The sequence below is a fragment of the Zootoca vivipara genome, chromosome 3 (genome assembly GCF_965207765.1).
Source record: "Zootoca vivipara chromosome 3, rZooViv2.hap1.1, whole genome shotgun sequence".
NCBI lineage: Eukaryota > Metazoa > Chordata > Lepidosauria > Squamata > Lacertidae > Zootoca > Zootoca vivipara.
Window position 1 is genome coordinate 34,504,583 of NC_142586.1, and position 19,730 is coordinate 34,524,312.

At 42.9% G+C, this 19,730-nt stretch overlaps 1 protein-coding gene across 2 annotated transcripts in view; it reads left to right on the forward strand.

Annotated features, from left to right (window-relative positions):
- The window catches only part of COL19A1 (collagen type XIX alpha 1 chain), a 175,447-nt gene that overhangs the window by 36,244 nt on the left and 119,473 nt on the right, over window positions 1–19,730 (forward strand). For both annotated transcript variants that reach the window (XM_035109681.3, XM_088665845.1), the window contains exons 5-9: window positions 8,965–9,088; window positions 9,751–10,026; window positions 13,940–14,020; window positions 16,565–16,690; window positions 19,382–19,435. In XM_035109681.3, coding sequence (XP_034965572.3) covers window positions 8,965–9,088; window positions 9,751–10,026; window positions 13,940–14,020; window positions 16,565–16,690; window positions 19,382–19,435 — 661 coding nt within the window. The remainder of the gene's footprint in view (window positions 1–8,964; window positions 9,089–9,750; window positions 10,027–13,939; window positions 14,021–16,564; window positions 16,691–19,381; window positions 19,436–19,730) is intronic.

Genomic DNA, 19,730 nt, shown 5'->3' on the forward strand with positions numbered 1-19,730 from the left:
AAACCAGTAGGAGAACACTTCAATCTCCCAGGACATTCTATACAAGATCTCAAAGTAGCTGTCTTACTACAAAAGAATTTCAGAAATAGACTGGAAAGAGAAGTTGCTGAATTGCAACTTATCACCAAGCTCAAAACCATGGAGGGACCTGGTTTGAACAGAGATATCGGGTTCTTATCTCATTATACATGATAAGCGATCTTCAGCCATCTCCACCCTTGCTTTTTCATGCAAAACCATTTGCAGTCGTTTCCGGTCATCAACAGCTATCAGTCAGTCAATCACCCATTTCCACCACCCTTCTGAGTGATCCCCCCCTCCCCATCCCCACCCCTCCCCACCCCTTCTCTACATAAGTGCCTGGAAACTTCCATTTCACTGTATCTGAAGAAGTGTGCATGCACACGAAAGCTCATACCAAAATAAAAACTTAGTTGGTCTTTAAGGTGCTACTGAAGGAATTTTTTTATTTTACTTCGATCCAGACCAACACGGCTACCTACCTGTAACCTGTCACATCTGAGCCATCCATGCTGTTCGCTACTGTAGTATTCCCGTAACATGTGGTGTCCTGAAATTGATTGTGACATCCAAATATCCAGGTTAGGTCAACCAGCTTTTGAGTCCGTGATACATCTTGGTTTTGTCCTTCTTTTGAAGTTAGGGTGTTGCGCAGAAGGAAAATTAGGAGCAGGGTGGATTTGCGGGTGGTGGCTCTCCGAGATTTGTGTTTACTGCACAAATTGAAATTGAAGGTTGGCACCAGGCTATGCAGCTTATCTGGAAGCAAACCCCAAGGACTGCTAGAGCATGAAGTTCTCCCTGGGGCTGTCTTGTACGTCACCTTGAGGTTCATTGCATGAGGCAACTGAAAAATACAGTAAATACATTATAAATGGTGCTGCTGCAACTGCCAAACCCATACATTTCCCTGAAGAGTCTGCCCACACATTGCTGCAGTAGAAACAATTTTAACATTCAATACACATGGGACTACCAAATATAGACACAACACTCCCCACTGCAAATACAACTGATGCTTTAAACCTGCTGCATTTTTATTCTTGTTTTGAATATCTGGTTTTTCAGATGTTTAATTTAATTTTAATGGGTTACAGTCATACCTCGGTTTAAGTACACCTCAGTTTGAGTATTTTCAGTTTAAGTACTCCGCGGGCCTGTCTGGAACGGATTAATCCACTTTCCATTACTTTCAATGGGAAAGTTCGCTTCAGGTTCAGTACGCTTCAGGTCAAGTACAGACTTCCAGTACCAATTGTGTTTGTAAACCAAGGTACCACTGTATAGCCAACCTAGGTTCACTGGAATCAGTGCAACATCTCTCAGTCATTATTAAGTTTTAATGTTGATTTAAGTAGGGCCTGATTGCAACTAATTAGTTCTGGATATGACCCAGATCCTCTATATGTTGAGGATCGCATTGAGAAAGTTAAATAAAAAAAATTCCTTCAGTAGCACCTTAAAGACCAACTAAGTTTTTATTTTGGTATGAGCTTTCGTGTGCATGCACACTTCTTCAGAATTGAGAAAGTTGTTCTGGAATGGCATTTATCCTTTTAAAAATTCAAACAAAACAACATTTGAGCAAGCTGAATAACAGCATACAGACGACTGTGAATGAGCAGTATACAAAATGTAGAAAATAAAAATAAATGTAAGAGTTCATTGTGCCTTTATCCTTATTCTGAGTAGCAGACAGCAGATCTTGATTCTCATTTGAATTTGCATTCAGATATCCTGCGTTGGCACTGACTTGCAGCTGGGTCTTATTAGCTGCTCGCTGCTCTTTTGTTCTTCTTCTCTAGGGCACTTGTTTGTTGTCTGAATTTTTTCCCCACATTGTAAGTGCTGTGCCTTAATGTGTTGCTGCTGACAATGTCAGCAAGAAGGATTATTCTTTTCGGTCCTTGGAGCTTCAGCTTTCCATGAGTATCATGCCTCTGTTTGTTGAATCCTCAGCGCAAACACAAAAGGCTAAGATTTCAGAGTCCTGGTTTAAGGTGGCATTAAAGACACCATCACCCACCCTAGGAGGACAGAGGTTCACACCAACCTCACGGCCACTGATCATCAAATTATTTGTAACGTGACAGGTGATGGTAGGTGTCAGCTGGAAGAAGAAATGTCTTGCCATAAATGCCAAACATCTCTCACTTCACTCTCAGGAAATGCAACTTGGATCATCTTTCTCTTCCTGGAAGACATTCAGCGAGCTAGAGGCCCCATTGATACTTGTAAATACGGAAGTTAATCACAAACTCTAATTTGGTCTCATTCAGTGTGGAAGAATTAGTGTTCATAAGATTTAAAAATAGCAGCTTTTTTCCACCAGTGCTTTTTAAAGCAAAACCCCAAAGGTAAATAAAGATTGCCTTACTAAATCTGATATGGGTACCTCTTACTACTGCTTCTCAAAAATAGCACTGCAACCAAGTCTGCCTATAGTTCAACGATTACTGTGTTCACTTTATTGATAACTAGGTATAAAAGCATAGGGCACTTTGGAAAGCTAAAATAAAGAGTTACAGGACTAGAAAAGCTTGAAAGCCAACATAATTCAGCACCCAGTCCTGAAGCAGGGCTCTCCACAGATTAATTCATACAGTTGTTGTCATGGTGTACAATGGGTGTGTGATGCTTTCTGCACCACCAGATGTAGCAGCCAGTCAAACCCATCCACTGATTGCCATGTTTCGAAAAGCACTGAGCCTACAAGTTGACCCCACTCCCACACACCTTCCTGACTAACTCAGTCTGCCTCTGATGCTCTGCTTTCCATTGTGCAGTTTGGAGGAGAGTGACTCAGGTCTGTATCATGCCACTGGTGCTACTTTTAAACAGCTGCTCATAGAGTAACGCTGAGTCAAAACCTGCAATTTCTATTTTGTGTTCTTTTGAGAAATGCCAGCATAAGCTTCAATTCCTCCCCCCCCCCCCCGTTTGCACTTCTTCCTTCCTTCCTTCCTCTTTGAGGGGTAATATATAGGCCAGTTCCAGGGCTCCCACTGGCGACGTCTAGGCACCGAGCACAGAATGACAAATCTAATAATATACCTTAGAGAAATGCATGCGATTCTGCTCTTTTATGTACCAGTGACACTGTGGTGCAAGCTCAGCACCTGCTATTGTATTTTGAAGTTTGATACATATTTGTTCTTAAAGAAAGTGGCTGCTCTAAATTCTGCTGGGAATGTGAACGTTAGGGGGGGAAACATGGCCCTCACCCCATTCTTTCAAAGTTGCAAAACAGAAATAGCATGAGGTACTGTATAGGAAATAAAAAGAATTGTTCTTTTCATGGCTGTGATAAATCTGTGGAGGATAAATCAACAACAACGACAACATTTAACACTTGTATATTACCTCCAAAGTGTTTCACATGCAAAGTGTTTCACATTATCCTTCATAATGGTGGTGGTGGCGATTGAGACTGAAGGAGTAGCTTTGCAAAGGGTACCTACTGAGTTCATTCAAGATACAAGATTTGAACTGGGAACTTTTGGATTCATAGCATGCTCTCTAGCCCATGTGACACATCAGCACATATTAGTCTTATTGTTGACTATTAATCGTCATTGCAAGAGATGAAGCATCTGTATTTTGGGAGAGTACATAGCTGAGAGTACCAGATGTTGAGAGCAGATGACAGAGGACATTCATCACCATCATGCCTTGCTTGTCAAGTTACCATCAGCTACTGCTGGAAACAGAATGCCATTCTGTGGCTGTCCTTTTGTTTGTATGACCCATTAATAGATTAAGGTCAGTATCTTATGAAAACCATATCAGAACTGATTCCCAGGCCAAGTTGTCCTGAAACATTATAATTAGAGAGCCACACAATGCACTTCCATTCCAAGCATATTTACTTGGAAGTGTCTACAGAGCTACCGATCCCAGCACCATTGACAAATTGCAGTTCCCATGATTCTTTTGAGGAAGATGTGCTTTAAATGAATGGGTGTGTGTATGCAGTTTAGCTGGCTGCCTCTCATCTTCTGTCAATGGTAGCGGTGGTCCTGGACCATAGCTGCCAAGTATCCCGTTTTCGCCGGGAAAACCCCTTTTTTCCTACCGTTTCCCGGTGGTCTCCCGTTTAGGTTTTTATCCCGATATTCTCCCTTAAATCTGCTTCTGCCGGTGGCCATTTTTCTGGTGCTGCTTTGCCCTTCTATGGGCACCAGAAAATGGCGGTGCCGGTGCCGGAAGTCGCTTTTACGCATTTCCAGTCATGCGTAGAAGCGACTTCCGGCACTGGCGCTGCCATTTTCTGGTGCCCATAGAAGGGCAAAGCGCCACCGGAAGTTGCGTCTACGCAACTTCCGGTGTCATGGGCTGCCGATCCCGGATTTTTCTGTCCAGGACTTGGCAGGTATGTCCTGGACACCACTGGCTGCTTCCTGTTCAACATTCATAAACAGAGGTTTTCCAAAATGGCAGCTGTTCTGTTTGTTTATGTGAATTAGACTAAGCTGGTAGTGTGCTTTGGTCATTATCTTGCCACCGAAATGGAAATTTTTCACTCCCTTAAGAAAATACGGAGTTGGCAGAAACGTATTTTCCTCCCAGTGTTATGTTCATGATCAAATCCAAGAGATGGCTCTCAGAATCAACAGACCTGAGAGTATAAATTGATTTATCACTCTTTCTTTCGGGGCGGGGAGGGGGGGGGACAGTAATAAAGGAGAGACAATTTCCCTCCCTGTTCATTGCTTATTACTTAATTGAAGGGCAGGTCAGTGTAAAATTCTGTTTATAACCTGAGAGTATTAAGCCAACATGTTGAATAGCTGCTGTATGCCAAAGCCTTAATCAGTGTAGGTAATTTTTTGGTCTCTAAAGAGGGAGTGTGTGCCAAGGCAAAAGTAAATTTTCAGCCAGTTAATTGGTGTCCAGTAAAGCAAAAGTCATTTATGATTGTCTCAGAGGATACGCTTTATATTTCATTTTCCTAGCCAGATGGTACACGCTACAGCAGTACCAGTGAGGGCATGGTTAATTGGAAAATTGGCATGCTTTAGGGTGATTAGCTCATTTGTATAAAAAATCTCAGCCATCAACCATCTCCATGCATCTCTACTGCCTTGATATACAAGTGTTTCCATACAGTATCTCATCCTTTGCCTTCTAGGATAGTACTGAAAAACATAAGAACATAAGACAAGCTTGCTGGAACAAGCCAAGAGCCCATCTAATCCAGCATCCTATTCTCACCATGGCTGACCAGATGCTCATGGGAACCCATGAGTGCAACAATACTCTGCCTACTTGGTCTGGGTGAGGTTAGCTTTTCAACATCGTGGTGTATCACCAGCCAATCATTGTGATATAGTGATATATCACATGATGTTGAAAAGCAGAGAAACAGGCTGCATTGGTCCCAAGGTGCCAGGCTGAAACCGCCTCAGCTGCCTTGGCGGGAGTGGCAGCAGTTTCACCCTGGCGCCTGGCGCAGCCTGTTCCTCCCGCTGGGCGCTGGCAGTGCAAGGAGTCGCTCCACTGCCAGCACCTGGAGCACAGAGGGAACAATGAGCCACATCAGCTATTCTTCCTGCTGGATGCTGGCAGTGGAAAGAGTCCCTCTGCTCCCAGCAGAAGGAGTCAGGTGAAGGAGCCATCATACTCTGGCCCCCAAACTGGTCCTGGCCGATGTATGGATACATTGCCCAGACTTAATGCCCACCTGCAGCTCCCAGCAACTAGCACCCGGTGGCATAATGCCTCACCCAGAGAAACTTCCATAACCATTTAGTGTTAGTGTAGCCCATCTGTTAACCGTTCTCTGATGGCTTAGATGAAGATGTAAAGATCCAAGATCTTAATTGAAAAAATAATATTTTGAAATGCAAAAGCATGCAACGATGAAGCCCAAAGTTACAATTTACTGTGTATATGGCTCACACAGTTATTTTGCTGATCCTTAGTTAGAATGAAATAGTGAAAATTTTAAAAAATAAAAAATGGCAGAGCAGAATCAGCAGTGGGGGGAGGTCCTGTTGTGTTTCTCTTGAATCAGGCACTGTCAAGAGACAGGGGAGGCATAGAGTGAGTGGGAGACCTGCTCTGGACCATAGTGATATACCCCTTACAATCCCCCCTCCACACACACACTTACAGAGCCATGAGGAGCACAGGAAGCTTGTAAGATATGGAACTGGGCAACCACACTTCTTTTGTTTCACTCCCCCCCTAAACATTTCTTGCTTTTTATTGTTACTCTGTGTGTTACTGTGCTGGAGTTCCTTAATGAGATGTAATATTCAGCTTGAATTTATGTTCCACTCCATTAACTCTTCCCTCCCCTGCTTGAATTTGGTCTCTACTAATCAAGATTTTTGCGAAAGCTTGTTCAGCAATTCTTCGATAAATGTGTCCTCCTTACAGGCTAATAGAGGTTAAAACACTGCAGCAGAGAGAAAACGATATGTTGCAGAAGGTTCTTTATGTTATACAGCATTTATTGGACCATTAACACTTTGATCTGCTTTCTGCTGTATCAAACCTGCACAGTTTGTGACCCATGAAGCCAAATGCCACCTGCCAGCTATGTGTGGCCACCTAGGAGAAGCTCTATAAACTTCCAGTTCCTGCTGCTTACGTAGCACATAGACAAATTCATGGGGGATAATGCTATCAATGATTACTACAGTACTAGCTACAATGGATATGCTCTAGTTCTGCTGTCAAATGTGGTGTGCCTTTGAATGACAGATACTCAGAATCATATGTAGAGAGGATGTTGTAGTACCCAGGTTCTGTTTCTGGGCTTTCCATGGGCATCTGCTTGGCCTCTTGAGAACCGAGAACTGGACTAGGTGGGCATTTGGCTTGATCTAGCAGGCTCTTGTTATGTTCTTAGAAAACAAAGAGTCCCGCCCAGCACCTGGCAGGTCACAATACATGACTACTACTAGCTGCATTTGGCTTGGCAGGTCACAAGTAGGGATGGAGGAGAAATTCGTTTCCATATGCATTTAAGGCCAAATCGATCAGTTTTGCATTTTCTGAAGCAATATGCAAGCAGAAACACTGCTGTCCTTCAAAATTCATACTTATCTGAATTTTGCAGTGTAGGCTCACTAGCCAACCAGTGTTTATAAAACGTATACACACATTAGGTGAAACTGTGCAGGAAATGAAGAGATAATGGTGAAAATAACATGCACAAATGCATTGCTTTCAAAAATGTGTACATCCGTCAAAACTGCATGTTAAAATGTTTTCATTGGAGGAATTTGCACTAAAATTCTGAAGGATTTTCATGAGAATTTTGTTTCAAGTCACAAATTGCTGCAAAATGTGGAGAATGAATTTAAGATGGGGGGCTGGGGGAATGAGAAACTGAGAGAACTGAAATTGACTGATCTCTCCATCCCTAGCAGTATTGCTGGTCTACAGCTGCTTGGTTAACGTTTTCAGTTTCTACCTTGCTATTCCTTTATTTTTATCCATGCATGGATCCTTACCCAAGTTGAATTAAAGCAGCAGCAGCAGCAGCAGCAAAGATAGCAGTCTCCAGAAGTCGTCTGGATGTCTGCTTTCCTTTCAGCAATCATAATAACAGGGGTTTGGGGGTGGGGTGGGGAAAATGGCATTATATCACTTTCATAATTCTAACGTACATGATGTCTGGTGATGATGTCTGAAAGGAAGCAACTTCTTGCAGCTACAGGACAAACAATATTAGGACCCTCAGTAACAATCAATGGTTTGGTTTGGGGTTTTTTCCCCATCCATGCAGCAGTAGAAGTCAGGCCAAGCAGTTTATATGTGACTGAGTAGTCTTCACTCTTCATAGTTTTGAAGAAGGAAGTGGTTTTTAATGTTCCCAAAACTTAAAAATAAAAAATATTATTTTTCTGTCATCAACTTGTTAATAACTAATTTATTAGAAAACATGTTTGTCTGTCTTGAATTTTAAAAAGCTACATTTAGTTTTTTAGGTTGCATTCAAAGATCATTTGGGGTGAAATTCATCCCTGGGCAGAAGGCCAGCGAACGGCCTGCATATCAAATAGCGCTTAAGCTGTGCGTAGCTCTTGTGCTACTGCCACTGGGCCGAATGCTAAATGTCTGATCAGAAATGTGCTGCGCGTATGGGCAGCTTGCCAAAATATTTGCCCGGTGAAAGATAAGAGCCCCTCTCTGCAGGGTGTGGTGAAGGAGCAACAGACAGGAACTGCTGCCAGCAGACAGGGCTGAGTATGCGAGCTTCCTGCTTTTGGCCTTCAGCGAACATTTCACAAGCCCTCCTCTAAACTGGGAAAGGAAAGAACCAGCTTCAAACATCGTTTCGGCACTTCTGGACTTGCCCCCTCTTTATGCAGTTAGCCTTGGGTACATTCAGAGCCCTCGGATAATTAGCGGATGACACAGAATGGATCTCTGCTTACATAGGAGTTACTTAGTGCCATGAGGTTATAGCCCTAAGTCAAGTGTGCTTGTTCATGTACACATCGTGTGATCCAGGTTGCATCTGCCGGCCTTTTCATAGTTACACTGAAACTTCACTTGTATACCCAAATACATTTAGGCTTCCTCTGTGTGTCATCTGGCTCGCTCCATTCTTTAGGGCAGGCATGGCCAAACTTGGCCCTCCAGCTGTTTTGGGACTACAACTCCCATCATCCCTAGCTAACAGGACCAGTGGACAGGGATGTTGGGAACTGTAGTCCCAAAACAGCTGGAGGGCCAAGTTTGGCCATGCCTGCTTTAGGGTGATGAATCCCATACAGGAGCCAACATGCATTCAGGTATAGGCTTGGTGCAAATGCAACTCTTGAGGCAGTACAGTCTCTTGAAGACCATACAGTTGCATGAGCATCCATGAGGACATCATGGGGAGAGGTGTATTTTAACTTACATTTGTTTTCATCTCTTCACCCAATTATCAATAAACTAATGATATTCTCTCTCTCTCTCCCCCATCGTCTCTTCATGCAGGAAAGTGTTTCCAAATGGGATTCCAGAGGAATATTTCTTAACAGCCACATTCCGCGTTAGGCGAAACAGCAAAAGAGAACGGTGGTATTTGTTGCAAATTTTAGATCAGCACAACATGCCACAGGTTAGAACAAACAGTCTTTTGCCTTCCCAAGTGTCAGGTGATAGATACAGCTTTGTAGGAAAGCAGATATTTTTCTCTCTGGGATCCGAGTATACTCGAGATGTTTTTGCTGTTGTGGCTATATATAGAATCAGTAACTGTTCTGTAATACAGCACTGGCATGGTAAGTGTGTAAGCTGCCACCCAGGATTGCAGTGAAACTGAAATTCTCTTTTGAGTTATGGTGGAATAGATGTAACAAATGAAAAGCCAATTAAACAATAAAGGGTTTAGAACGGATGCTTGATGGTGAAGCTGAATGGGAGACTTTTTTAATGTCCAAGGGTGGGATCCAAAGAGTCTCTTGCACAAGTAGAAGGCACATCTAGCTGTGTACAGGGAGTAGCGATTTTTACCTGTATCTGCCAGCAGTAGCTCCCACACTACATCCAGTGCCATTCTGGAGAATCCTTGATCCTCAGGAGTGGCTGTATGTGTGTGGGTGCACAAATGCACAAGAGACTGCAGTGGGAATGAGGAAGCCCCACTGGCCAAACAGAATTCCACTTGTGATTCTCTGCATCCTACCAACATGTAATGAGCTGTGAACTTCTCTTCCATTCTTGGCTATTTTGCATTGTCATTGTTTCAGACCGCTTCTGATTTGGCTGTGCTTTTTTCAGGTTTACATCACCGTTGACGGTACGAAAAAAACTGTAGAGTATGTTGCACAGTCCTCCCAGGGGGTATCATTGCACTACACTTTTAGAAGTCGTGAAATCCACCCTGTTTTTGATCGGCAATGGCACAAGCTTGGCATCAGTGTGCAATCAAGGATCATTTCTCTCTATGTGGACTGCAGCTTAATTGAACAAAGGGAGATTGATGAGAATACTACTACGGACTTTCAAGGGAAGATTCTTATTGCTACCCATTCTTTAGATGGCAAGCCTGTAGATGTAAGTTGGGTTGACTGTGAAAGTGTATTTCAGTGATATAAAAATAGGTGATCAAAACGTATTTATCCCTACAAAGGAAAAGCTTTGCAAATTATTAATGTCATGTACTGGGACCCTTTGAAATAAGAAACCTGATTCTTAAGAGATCAAACAGCAGTAGTGGATGAGGTCGTGGAATGGAGATAGTTACCTGCACTCCTGGCAGGTGAATCACTGCTCCTTATTGGGAGGGGTGAAGTGGTGGCAAAGTCAGTGCAGTGCGAACGTGACAAGTGCAGGCAGTCTAGTGCTCCTGTTGGTGCATTTGCACCATGCCCTCCTTGCCACTTTACTCCTTCCTCTCTCCATCCTAGTATGCAGCAGCGACTCGCCTGCTGGAAGGTCAAGTAAAGATTACCGCCACACCATGCCACCTGCTACTGTCAAACGGGTGCCATAATTTAACACAACAGGTTCCATATACGCACATTATCATTTTTCTAGAGTGCCTTTCCTTTTGCCAGTGCAGGCTAGGCAGTGGAATGGGCTGCACTGCATGTAACTCAAAGCATTCCAGAAAACTGGTTAGGAACAACTTGTGAGCTTCCCACAGGTATCTTGTTGACCGTTGTGAGAAGGGATGCTGGACTAGGTAGGCTTTTGGTCTGATCAAGCAGGGTTCTTTTTATGCTCTTAGTCTATTGTTGTATACACATTACTAGCTTAAGACACAGCTAAGTCATTCTTTTTCTAACTTTGGATTGAAGCTGGTTTGGGGAGAAATGCACCAAGACACATTATTTCTGGGGGGAAATATGACAGGATATATACAGGTTAGCTATGGAGTGTGTACACTGCTTCCCAAAGCAGCAGTGGGAGCGCACTGGATGCGGAGTAAATGGGTGTGTGTACATGGCCTAATAGAAAGGACACAAAAGGAGAAAAGGGGTGTAGAGCTGAAAAGAAAGCATTTAATGAGCTGCTTCACATGTTACAGTAAGCCATAGTTCTTTTTGAACCATGCCTCCCACTCCTCGTGTGGCTTCCCTCCACCCCCACAAATGCTTTGTCTGCCACAAGCAAAGCATGGTTTAGGCTGCCATGATATGTTTATTTCAAATACACCAAGGGCTCATGTACTTCCGCTTGCCCCATGCCTAGAAAGCGTGGGTCCAGGCGATTTCCCACTACTCCTGGGCTTGCTGCTTTCCCCCAGACAACTCACTATTTAGCTCTAAATCAGAGCAAACGTCAATCTGGAGTAAACCCAACTGACAGTTGCTCTGATTTAGTGCTAAAGATCAGGTTTTCCCGGAGGAAAACAGCAGGGCAAATGGAAGTGTTGGTGAGCCCTGGGAGTGGTGATCCAGAAATAAACTTAAGAGTAAACATTCTAGATTATTGCTCGTGGTTTATTTGAAACAAAACAAACCACAATCTGGGTTTGCATGACATGACAAACTGTACTATGGCTTGTTTGTGCCACAGGTGCAGGAGAGAGCTACAGAGGGATGGTAGGACATTCACAATTAATCCATGGCTTAATAGTGACTTACTGTTACATGTGAATCAGCTCTGTAGGATGTAGAAAGCATTTTAATTACACATTTTAAGTTTTACGTTGCCTCAGCTGAGGAATATGCAAAAGTGCCTTTAATATCAGCTGTGAGTCACCTCCAAGTAAGATTTCAAAAAAATTATGTGCGGTAAGAGAGTACTACTACCTATTTTCACATTCCCTTTATTCCCTCAGTCCTATTCTTTTGTTCGTGCATCACCACCGACTCCTTTCCATCTGTTTTTTTTTTTGGACTGTATAAATGTCTCAAAATTCTCATGCATAGACTTTGCTCTGCAGCATGCAAACCCTTGCGTAATGTGCAATTTTGTGTGTGGGGGGGGGAAGACTCTAGTCGACTATTTTTTCTAAGAGGATCAAAGCAGTTGAAACATATTCCAGTATTTTTATAGCGAACTCAGTGTACAGAATTCTCTGCTCCTTGCTGTGCAGATGCATCAATACATGGGGGAAACAAATATCTGTTCATACTATTACACATCATCCCAATTTTCATAAGCGGTGTGAGATAGGACAATGAGACACAGTAGAGCCTGTGGTGTCTTTAGGACGTATGGTTTATTTACACATATATACAACCTGTATCTAGATGGAGAAAGTGCAGAACATTCACACCCCAAGAAGGTCCTCTTCCTGCCATTGCTACAGCCTTAAATCCCAAGAGACCCCAAACATCATATCTGGCCCACTCTGAAGCATAAAACAGACTGCCTGCCTTGTGCTCCCCCCCCCTTGCAAAAGGAACACCTTTTTCCTGTTTACTTATGTCCTCCACCCTGTAATTCTGGGAACTTCCCCCTCCCAACTCTGGGATTGTCCTTTGGTAATTACTCAGATGGATAGGTTTTTTTTAGAAGGTCACGAAGAGTTGGACACGACTCAACGACTCAACAACAACAACAGCTTTACTCAGAGCTCAGGGCGGGGTCTCCCCACTCTGTGTCCTGCAGAGAGCCTTTTGCCTTTGTTGACAGCTTTCTTTATGGGTTAATGTCTTTGTTTCATAATGGCCCATCCCCAAGCAATTCCCTGGTCAGGAAAACAAGTCCAGCCTTTATTCTTATGCTGCTAAATCCATTGTTTAAACTCCAACATTTACTTTGAGCAGTTGAGGGGGCAGGGATATATTCTTCTTCTTTCTTCTTTGGCGATCATATATGAAGGATTCATTTCATAACTTTATTGTGCTGCAGTGGGACATCCCTTGTCCTCTCAGCTCTGGCAAACGTCAGCCATGCCAAGAATCCTGGAACCTCCTGTGCTCCGGCCAGCATCATTTCTGTGGCTGTGGGAAGCTGATTTAGCTGACCCTGGTTCAGAATGACCAAGTGTTCCTGCCCTGCCTTCTAGCAGAGATCCATACTTCCACCCTAGAAAGGAACAGGGAAGTAGCAGTACCATCTCTTCCCTGAGGATTGCCAGGCCAGTTGCATGCATTAGTGTTGGAACAGGCAGGCACCTGGGACAAAGCCATTCCCTAAATAATTTTACTATATTGTTACTAGTATTAAGAGTGGATGAGTTTGTAAATAAAGGTAGCACTCTTCCTAGAAAATCATGCCTAGAAAATCAAGGAAGCGTGTTTTGGAGAGGTATACCTGCCAGCTTTGAAACATATTCTTAAAAAATTATCAAGCAAGTTGGCCAAGGGAATGTAGGAAACTGCAATATTCATTTTGGTTGTTGTTGTTTAGTCGTTTAGTCGTGTCCGACTCTTTGTGACCCCATGGACCATAGCACGCCAGGCACTCCTGTCTTCCACTGCCTCCCGCAGTTTGGTCAGACTCATGTTCGTAGCTTCGAGAACACTGTCCAACTATCTCGTCCTCTGTTGTCCCCTTCTCCATGTGCCCTCCATCTTTCCCAACATCAGGGTCTTTTCCAGGGAGTCTTCTCTTCTCATGAGGTGGCCAAAGTATTGGAGCCTCAGCGTCACGATCTGTCCTTCCAGTGAGCACTCAGGGCTGATTTCCTTAAGAATGGATAGGTTTGATCTTCTTGCAGTCCATGGGACTCTCAGGTAGATAAATCCAATTGCTTTTTTAAAAAAATTATACAGTATAAATAAGAGCTGTGTTTGGTTCAATATACTTGTGTTTTGTATAATCAGATTAGATTATGTGGGCTGCTCCCGTGTTCACAAATAATATATGCAAGTACAGTATTTTAAAATGAAACACTGTAATGTGCTTTCTAAGTTTACAACCCGAAATAGAATTTGGCGTACGTAATCCCATTCATTTCTATGAGTTCAAGTGGTTTAATTTTGTTCTGGATTGTGGTCACAGAGGTTTCAGATGTGTCAAGACTGATTACCTTATAACGCTGATAAGCACCTCTGTATTTACTAAACAGATTGAAGTTGGCCGCATGATAATATACTGCAATCCCAGTCTTGCTGCTCAGGAGACTTGCTGTGAATTATCTGAGAATATGGTAAGTTAAGAAATTTTTTTAAAATGCAACTTTTCCCCCCACCCCTGAAACACATAGATCGGTATGGTCTTTCTTTCTCCATTTAAAAATGCAAATAAATTTAATGGTATCACAAGATTAGTCCGTTCTTCAAAATGGAAGTGTGACCTAGATTAGTTTTTCATGCTGAAAAATATGGGATGGAAAAGGATCCACACTTGAGAAACAAGAATTCAAACAGAAAAGGAATATTGAAAACATTTCTGCATGCCCATATCATGGTTTCTGTTTGGGTCTCATTAAACTTGATCAGTACAATTGCTCATGAAAGTGGAGATGCTCATTATATCTTTTAGGAAGAGTATTTGATAAACATAAAAATCTGAATAATATATTCAAAGAATCCTTAATGATGAGCCTTAGGTCTTATCCAGGCTTGCCCTTGCCCCACTACCTTCCCACCCCCTGAGGAAAGCCGCTCTTCTAAGTCAGAGCAAAGGTCAATGTGAGTTTTCTCTGGATTGACGTTTGCTCCAATTTAGCACCAAAGAGTGGGTTTTCTGGGGGAAAGGGACAGGACAAGGGCAAAACTGCTTGGATCCATGCCTAGAAAGCAGTGTGAAACCACTTGGACCTGTGCTTTTTAGGAATATAACAAGCCAAAGTCTGGATGAGCCCTAATTCCCTCTCCCATTCTAGCTGGGTGTTATTCTGTTTTTTTTCTACCATTTTTCTTATTTTCCCCCATTTAGAAGTATTGTGCTGTTCATATGGCTAAGAACATAGTGGATTAGTCTGGCCCACAAGCTAGCCGCTATACATAAAAAGCACAAAATATTTTTCTAGTTCATTTATAACATCCTTTAGCTACATATTTGACATTATTGCGATTGTTTACGAGCACAGTTCAAAGTGTTGCTGCTGACCTTTAAAGCCCTAAACGGCCTCGGTCCAGTATACCTGAAGGAGCATCTCCACCTCCATCATTCTGCCCGGACACTGAGGTCCAGTGCCGAGGGCCTTCTGGCGGTTCCCTCGCTGCGAGAAGCCAAGTTACAGGGAACCAGGCAGAGGGCCTTCTCAGTAGTGGCACCCGCCCTGTGGAACGCCCTCCCACCAGATGTCAAAGAGAAAAAACAACTACCAGACTTTTAGAGGACATCTGAAGGCAGCCCTGTTTAGGGAAGCTTTTAATGTTTAATAAATTATTGTATTTTAATACAATAAGCTGCCCAGAGTGGCTGGGGAAACCCAGCCAGATGGGTGGGGTAAAATAATAAATTATTATTGTTGTTGTTGTCATCGTATTTGCCGCATCAATGATATTTTTTTAAGAAAAAGCTTAAATTGAATTTTGCATGTAAATCAGGCCCTATCTCACACATGGAATGATAATGTGGGTAATTGCAGTCATATACATACCTACTCAGAATTAATAAGCCCCACAGAGTTCAATAAACCTAACTCCCAGAAAAGTGTATATATGTTTGCAGTGTTAGATAAGATCAGTGGTAAGATGCACCCCCCCCCACATTTTTAAAGAATAGAATATATGTATAGCATTTAGAAGTGTGTGCAAAAAGAGTGGTTGCCCAGGCTGCAATCCTATTCCCCTTACCCGGGATTAAGCCCCATTGATCTTAATGGGACTTGCTCCTGAATAGGTAGGTATAGGATTACACTGTAATTTTCATACCCAACCATGCTAAAGCAATACAGTAGATGAGAAGATGTTTCACTTGCAGCCCCAAATTCCCTCCCTATGAAGTAAGCCTCATTGAACACCATGTGACTTATTTTAGATTTAACTTCCACAGAATTAGTGCTCTGTGGTTTTCGAAAATTAAAATAGATCATTCATGGCCTGATTTTGAATTCAGGTTGCTGTTTTCATAATGTTTCATCAACACGCAGTTAATTTGGTGGAGATGGCTGAGCTCCCCCCGCCCCCCTGCTTGGGCGAAGATGTTGCGGTATGGCCGTTACAGTGGAGAAACCAAAGTATATGTTGGTAATCTAGGAACTGGTGCTGGTAAATGTGAACTTGAGAGAGCTTTCAGCTACTACGGACCATTACGCACAGTATGGATTGCACGAAATCCTCCAGGATTTGCGTTTTTTGAGTTTGAAGACCCAAGAGATGCTGAAGATGCAGTTCATGGGCTAGATGGGAAAGTGATCTGTGGCTCTAGGGTTAGAGTGGAGTTATCAACCAGTATACACGCCGGTCTCGCTATGATAGACCCCCAGCACGCCGACCATTTGATCCCAATGATAAATGTAATGAGTGTGGCGAGAAAGGTCAATATGTTTATGACTGTCATCGCTACAGTCGTCGGAGAAGAAGCAGGTCACGGTCTCGATCTCATTCGATCTGAAAAGTGGGTCTTTTTATGGGCACATGAAATAAAATGTGTATTTCTAAAATAAAAAAATTGAGTTAATTTAATCCTTCCTTACCCTACAGAGTGTAATCTCTACAGATGCAAAAGGCACTATAGAAAAAATGTTTTGATCACTGTAGATGTAGACTTAAATCGGAATAATATATATTTATTATTTCAGTGCCCTTTGGAAGAAAGCTTGAAAACTACTGCAGCATCACCATCAACTGTTCATGTTGCTGAAATACATGCACTTCCAATAATGGAAAAATACCCTGAAGAAAAATGCTTTTGCTCTTCAAATAAGGTACCTGACTTAGTTGCTTATACAGTACATATCTTTTTTTTTGCTTTTTGTGACCTGTAACATTTGTGCTGCTGGCCAATAACTTTGGCTTTTTGCTTGCACCTTTTGTCCCTTGTATTTTAGCTAGTATTTAACATTTGTGGAAGTTACGTTATGTTTAATATAGACTTCACAGATTAAGGGAACCATGCCAATGGTGCAACAATGGCCAGCCATTATAAACTCCTATATAATATATAAGGCCATAAAGTTGTTCTGCAATGGCTGAGGCAGTAATGTGTTAAAGATGACATAGAACTAATGTACACCCATAGCCTCTGTGAAACAATTTTTACCATAAAAAAACCCTCAGGAGGGTTATTCTGTCGGTGTAAACACACACCTAGCACAAATGACACTGACTGTTTAGAATTACAGGAGATTAGAGGAATCTACAAGGGAAGCAAATACTATAATAAAGGGTTGTTTCAGCTACTTCAAGTTGATTGGATAAATGTCACTCCAAGGTATACTGCAGAGATGAAATTTCCAAATGGTATGAATGATTGTTTCCTGGAATAGCTAGTTTGAGAGGCTGCACAGTGTGAGGCAGTCCTTGGCTCTTTTCTAAGTGGCACATAGAAACTGGACTAGAATATAGCTGGACCACTATGGAAGAACAGCTCTGATGGGAGTTCAATTCACAGGTATAGATAGAGACAGAAGAGTCTGAGAAAGCGCTACCTGTGGTGAATGAGGTGTGTGAGACAAATACTGGGACACTCAAAACCATGATTCAGGATCTGACGGTAGAAGGAGAAATCTTAGTAGGGGTGTCTGGGCACCCCTGTGACAGCAAGAGGAATCATTTGTGAATCAGTAGCAGGTACATTACACAGAAACTGCATATCACCTCACAAGGAGGTTATCAGCCAGACCCGTGAACTAGCCTGTTTGGAATGGATGGCAGCTTTTCATAAAGCATTGCTGATTTAAATAATGTAATTTGCATGCCATTTTCATGAACACAGCAAATGTCAAGCTGCAGCAGACATTATGCAGTTAGAATACAATGCCTTTTAAAAAAACACAGCAACTTATTCTTACAGTGTTTTTGTGCTGGAATGTGGGGGTGGGTGGGAAATGAAATGGTTTGGGCTTCAATGATCGCTCGCAGGCCAACCAGAAGTGGTAGGTATGTCTGTTCGTGCAAGACATAAACAGCAATACAAAACAAAAAAATTCCAACAGAATGTTAGGAAATATTCGAAAAGGTGTGAAAGATAATGTAATAGTAACAATGTCCCAGATATCAGTGATTATACACTCAAATACGTCATCCACTTCAGCATACTGAGGTCTTATCAGAAAGGAGACAGAAAGGGAATTAATATATTATGTTTGAGAAACTTGTGGAATTTCACCTTGGAGAAACTCCCCATCTGCAATTGCATCGAGGAGAGATACTACCGGTAAGTCCCCCTTTATTAGGGGGAAATGGCTTTTGTGACATCATTAGCCATTGCATTATGGCTGGGGAGCCTTTGGCCCTCCACATGCTGTTGAACTCCAGTTCCCATCAGTGCTGGCTTGCATGGCAGTTGTCATGGACTGTCTGGACGCAGAGGAATGGTAGGAGGCTCAGATCCCAGGGACTCGTGGTGAGACAACAATGAGTGCTAAGAGGGAGAAGACTGGGAGGAGGAGGTGTTGGAAGTTGAAGTGTAACAGGGTTTAGTGAGACGAGAGAGTCTGTGGCCGTGAGAAGTCTACAGTCGGAAACAGGAGAGGAGGGAGGCCAAGACGCATAGATGAGTCAGGCTGGTGAAGAAGCCAGGGGCTCCCCCCTCCTGCTGCAACAAGTTCCCCTCCTCCCTGTTCTCCCAGGATCAGCAGAGGTATGAAGCATGAGCAGCTAAGGCAGCCACACAGGTGTAGTCTCAGAGATTGCTTGGGAAAGACCCAGGAGAGGAGGAGACTTAGGCAGCTGTGGGCAGGCAGGGACCTTCAGTCTCCACAACTGCTTCATAGGGAAAAGACCTATCATTAGGCCTGGCACTCCTGAGCAGATCCTGTTTCTTTTAATAGAGAGTTAACTTCGCTTACTCTGTAACATCTGGAGGGTTACAGGTTCCCCAACTCTGCATTATACCAATCCTAAACTTCAGCCAATAACTCTTTCATGAAGTAATCAGTGCACTTAGGGTAAGGAGCAAAAAACAAACAAACAAAAGGCCTGAGGCAACAGTGAGAGTTGTTGTAATACCTGCTGAGGTCACAAAGATGCTACTTTTTCTTCTCAGTAACGTAGCCATAGAGCAGGCATGTCAAACCTGCGGCCCTCCAGATGTTTTGGCCTACAACTCCCATGATCCCTAGCTAGCAGGACCAGTGGTTGGGGAAGATGGGAATTGTAGTCCAAAACATCTGGAGGGCCGCAGGTTTGACATGCCTGCCATAGAGCCATGCACACGAAAGCTCATACCAATGACAAACTTAGTTGGTCTCTAAGGTGCTACTGGAAGGATTTTTTATTTTATTTTGTAGCCATAGAGATGAGCTAGAGGTGAGTGAGACTGAATGGTATAAGGCTGAACTCTGTGTTTTCTTTTAGCATTATCAAGAATGACTATTATCCAGGCACTGGTCATATTGCTTACTTTTCTAATGTAAGATGCTGGAATAAAACATTTCAAGCTTTACTTTAAACAGGGAGAAGCAGGTTTGCCAGGAGTACCCGGTTTGCCAGGACAGAAAGGAGAAAAGGTAAGATTCTAGCCTCATATAAGCTTCACTGGTGGCAACACTGATACAGTGGCACCTCAGTTTACGAACCTAATCCATTCCAGAAGTCCGTTATTAAACTAAAACCATTCTTAAACCGAGGGGCGCTTTCCCTAATGAGGCCTCCCACCGCCAGTGCCCTTTTACCGTTCGGATTCCGTTCTTAGACTGAGGTAATGTTTTCAAACCGGGACATGCATTTCATTTATTACAATCCCTCCTTCTCTCCATAGAGTCCTGTGCTTTAGCAGGTGGAGCTATGCCTGAGTCCTGCTTG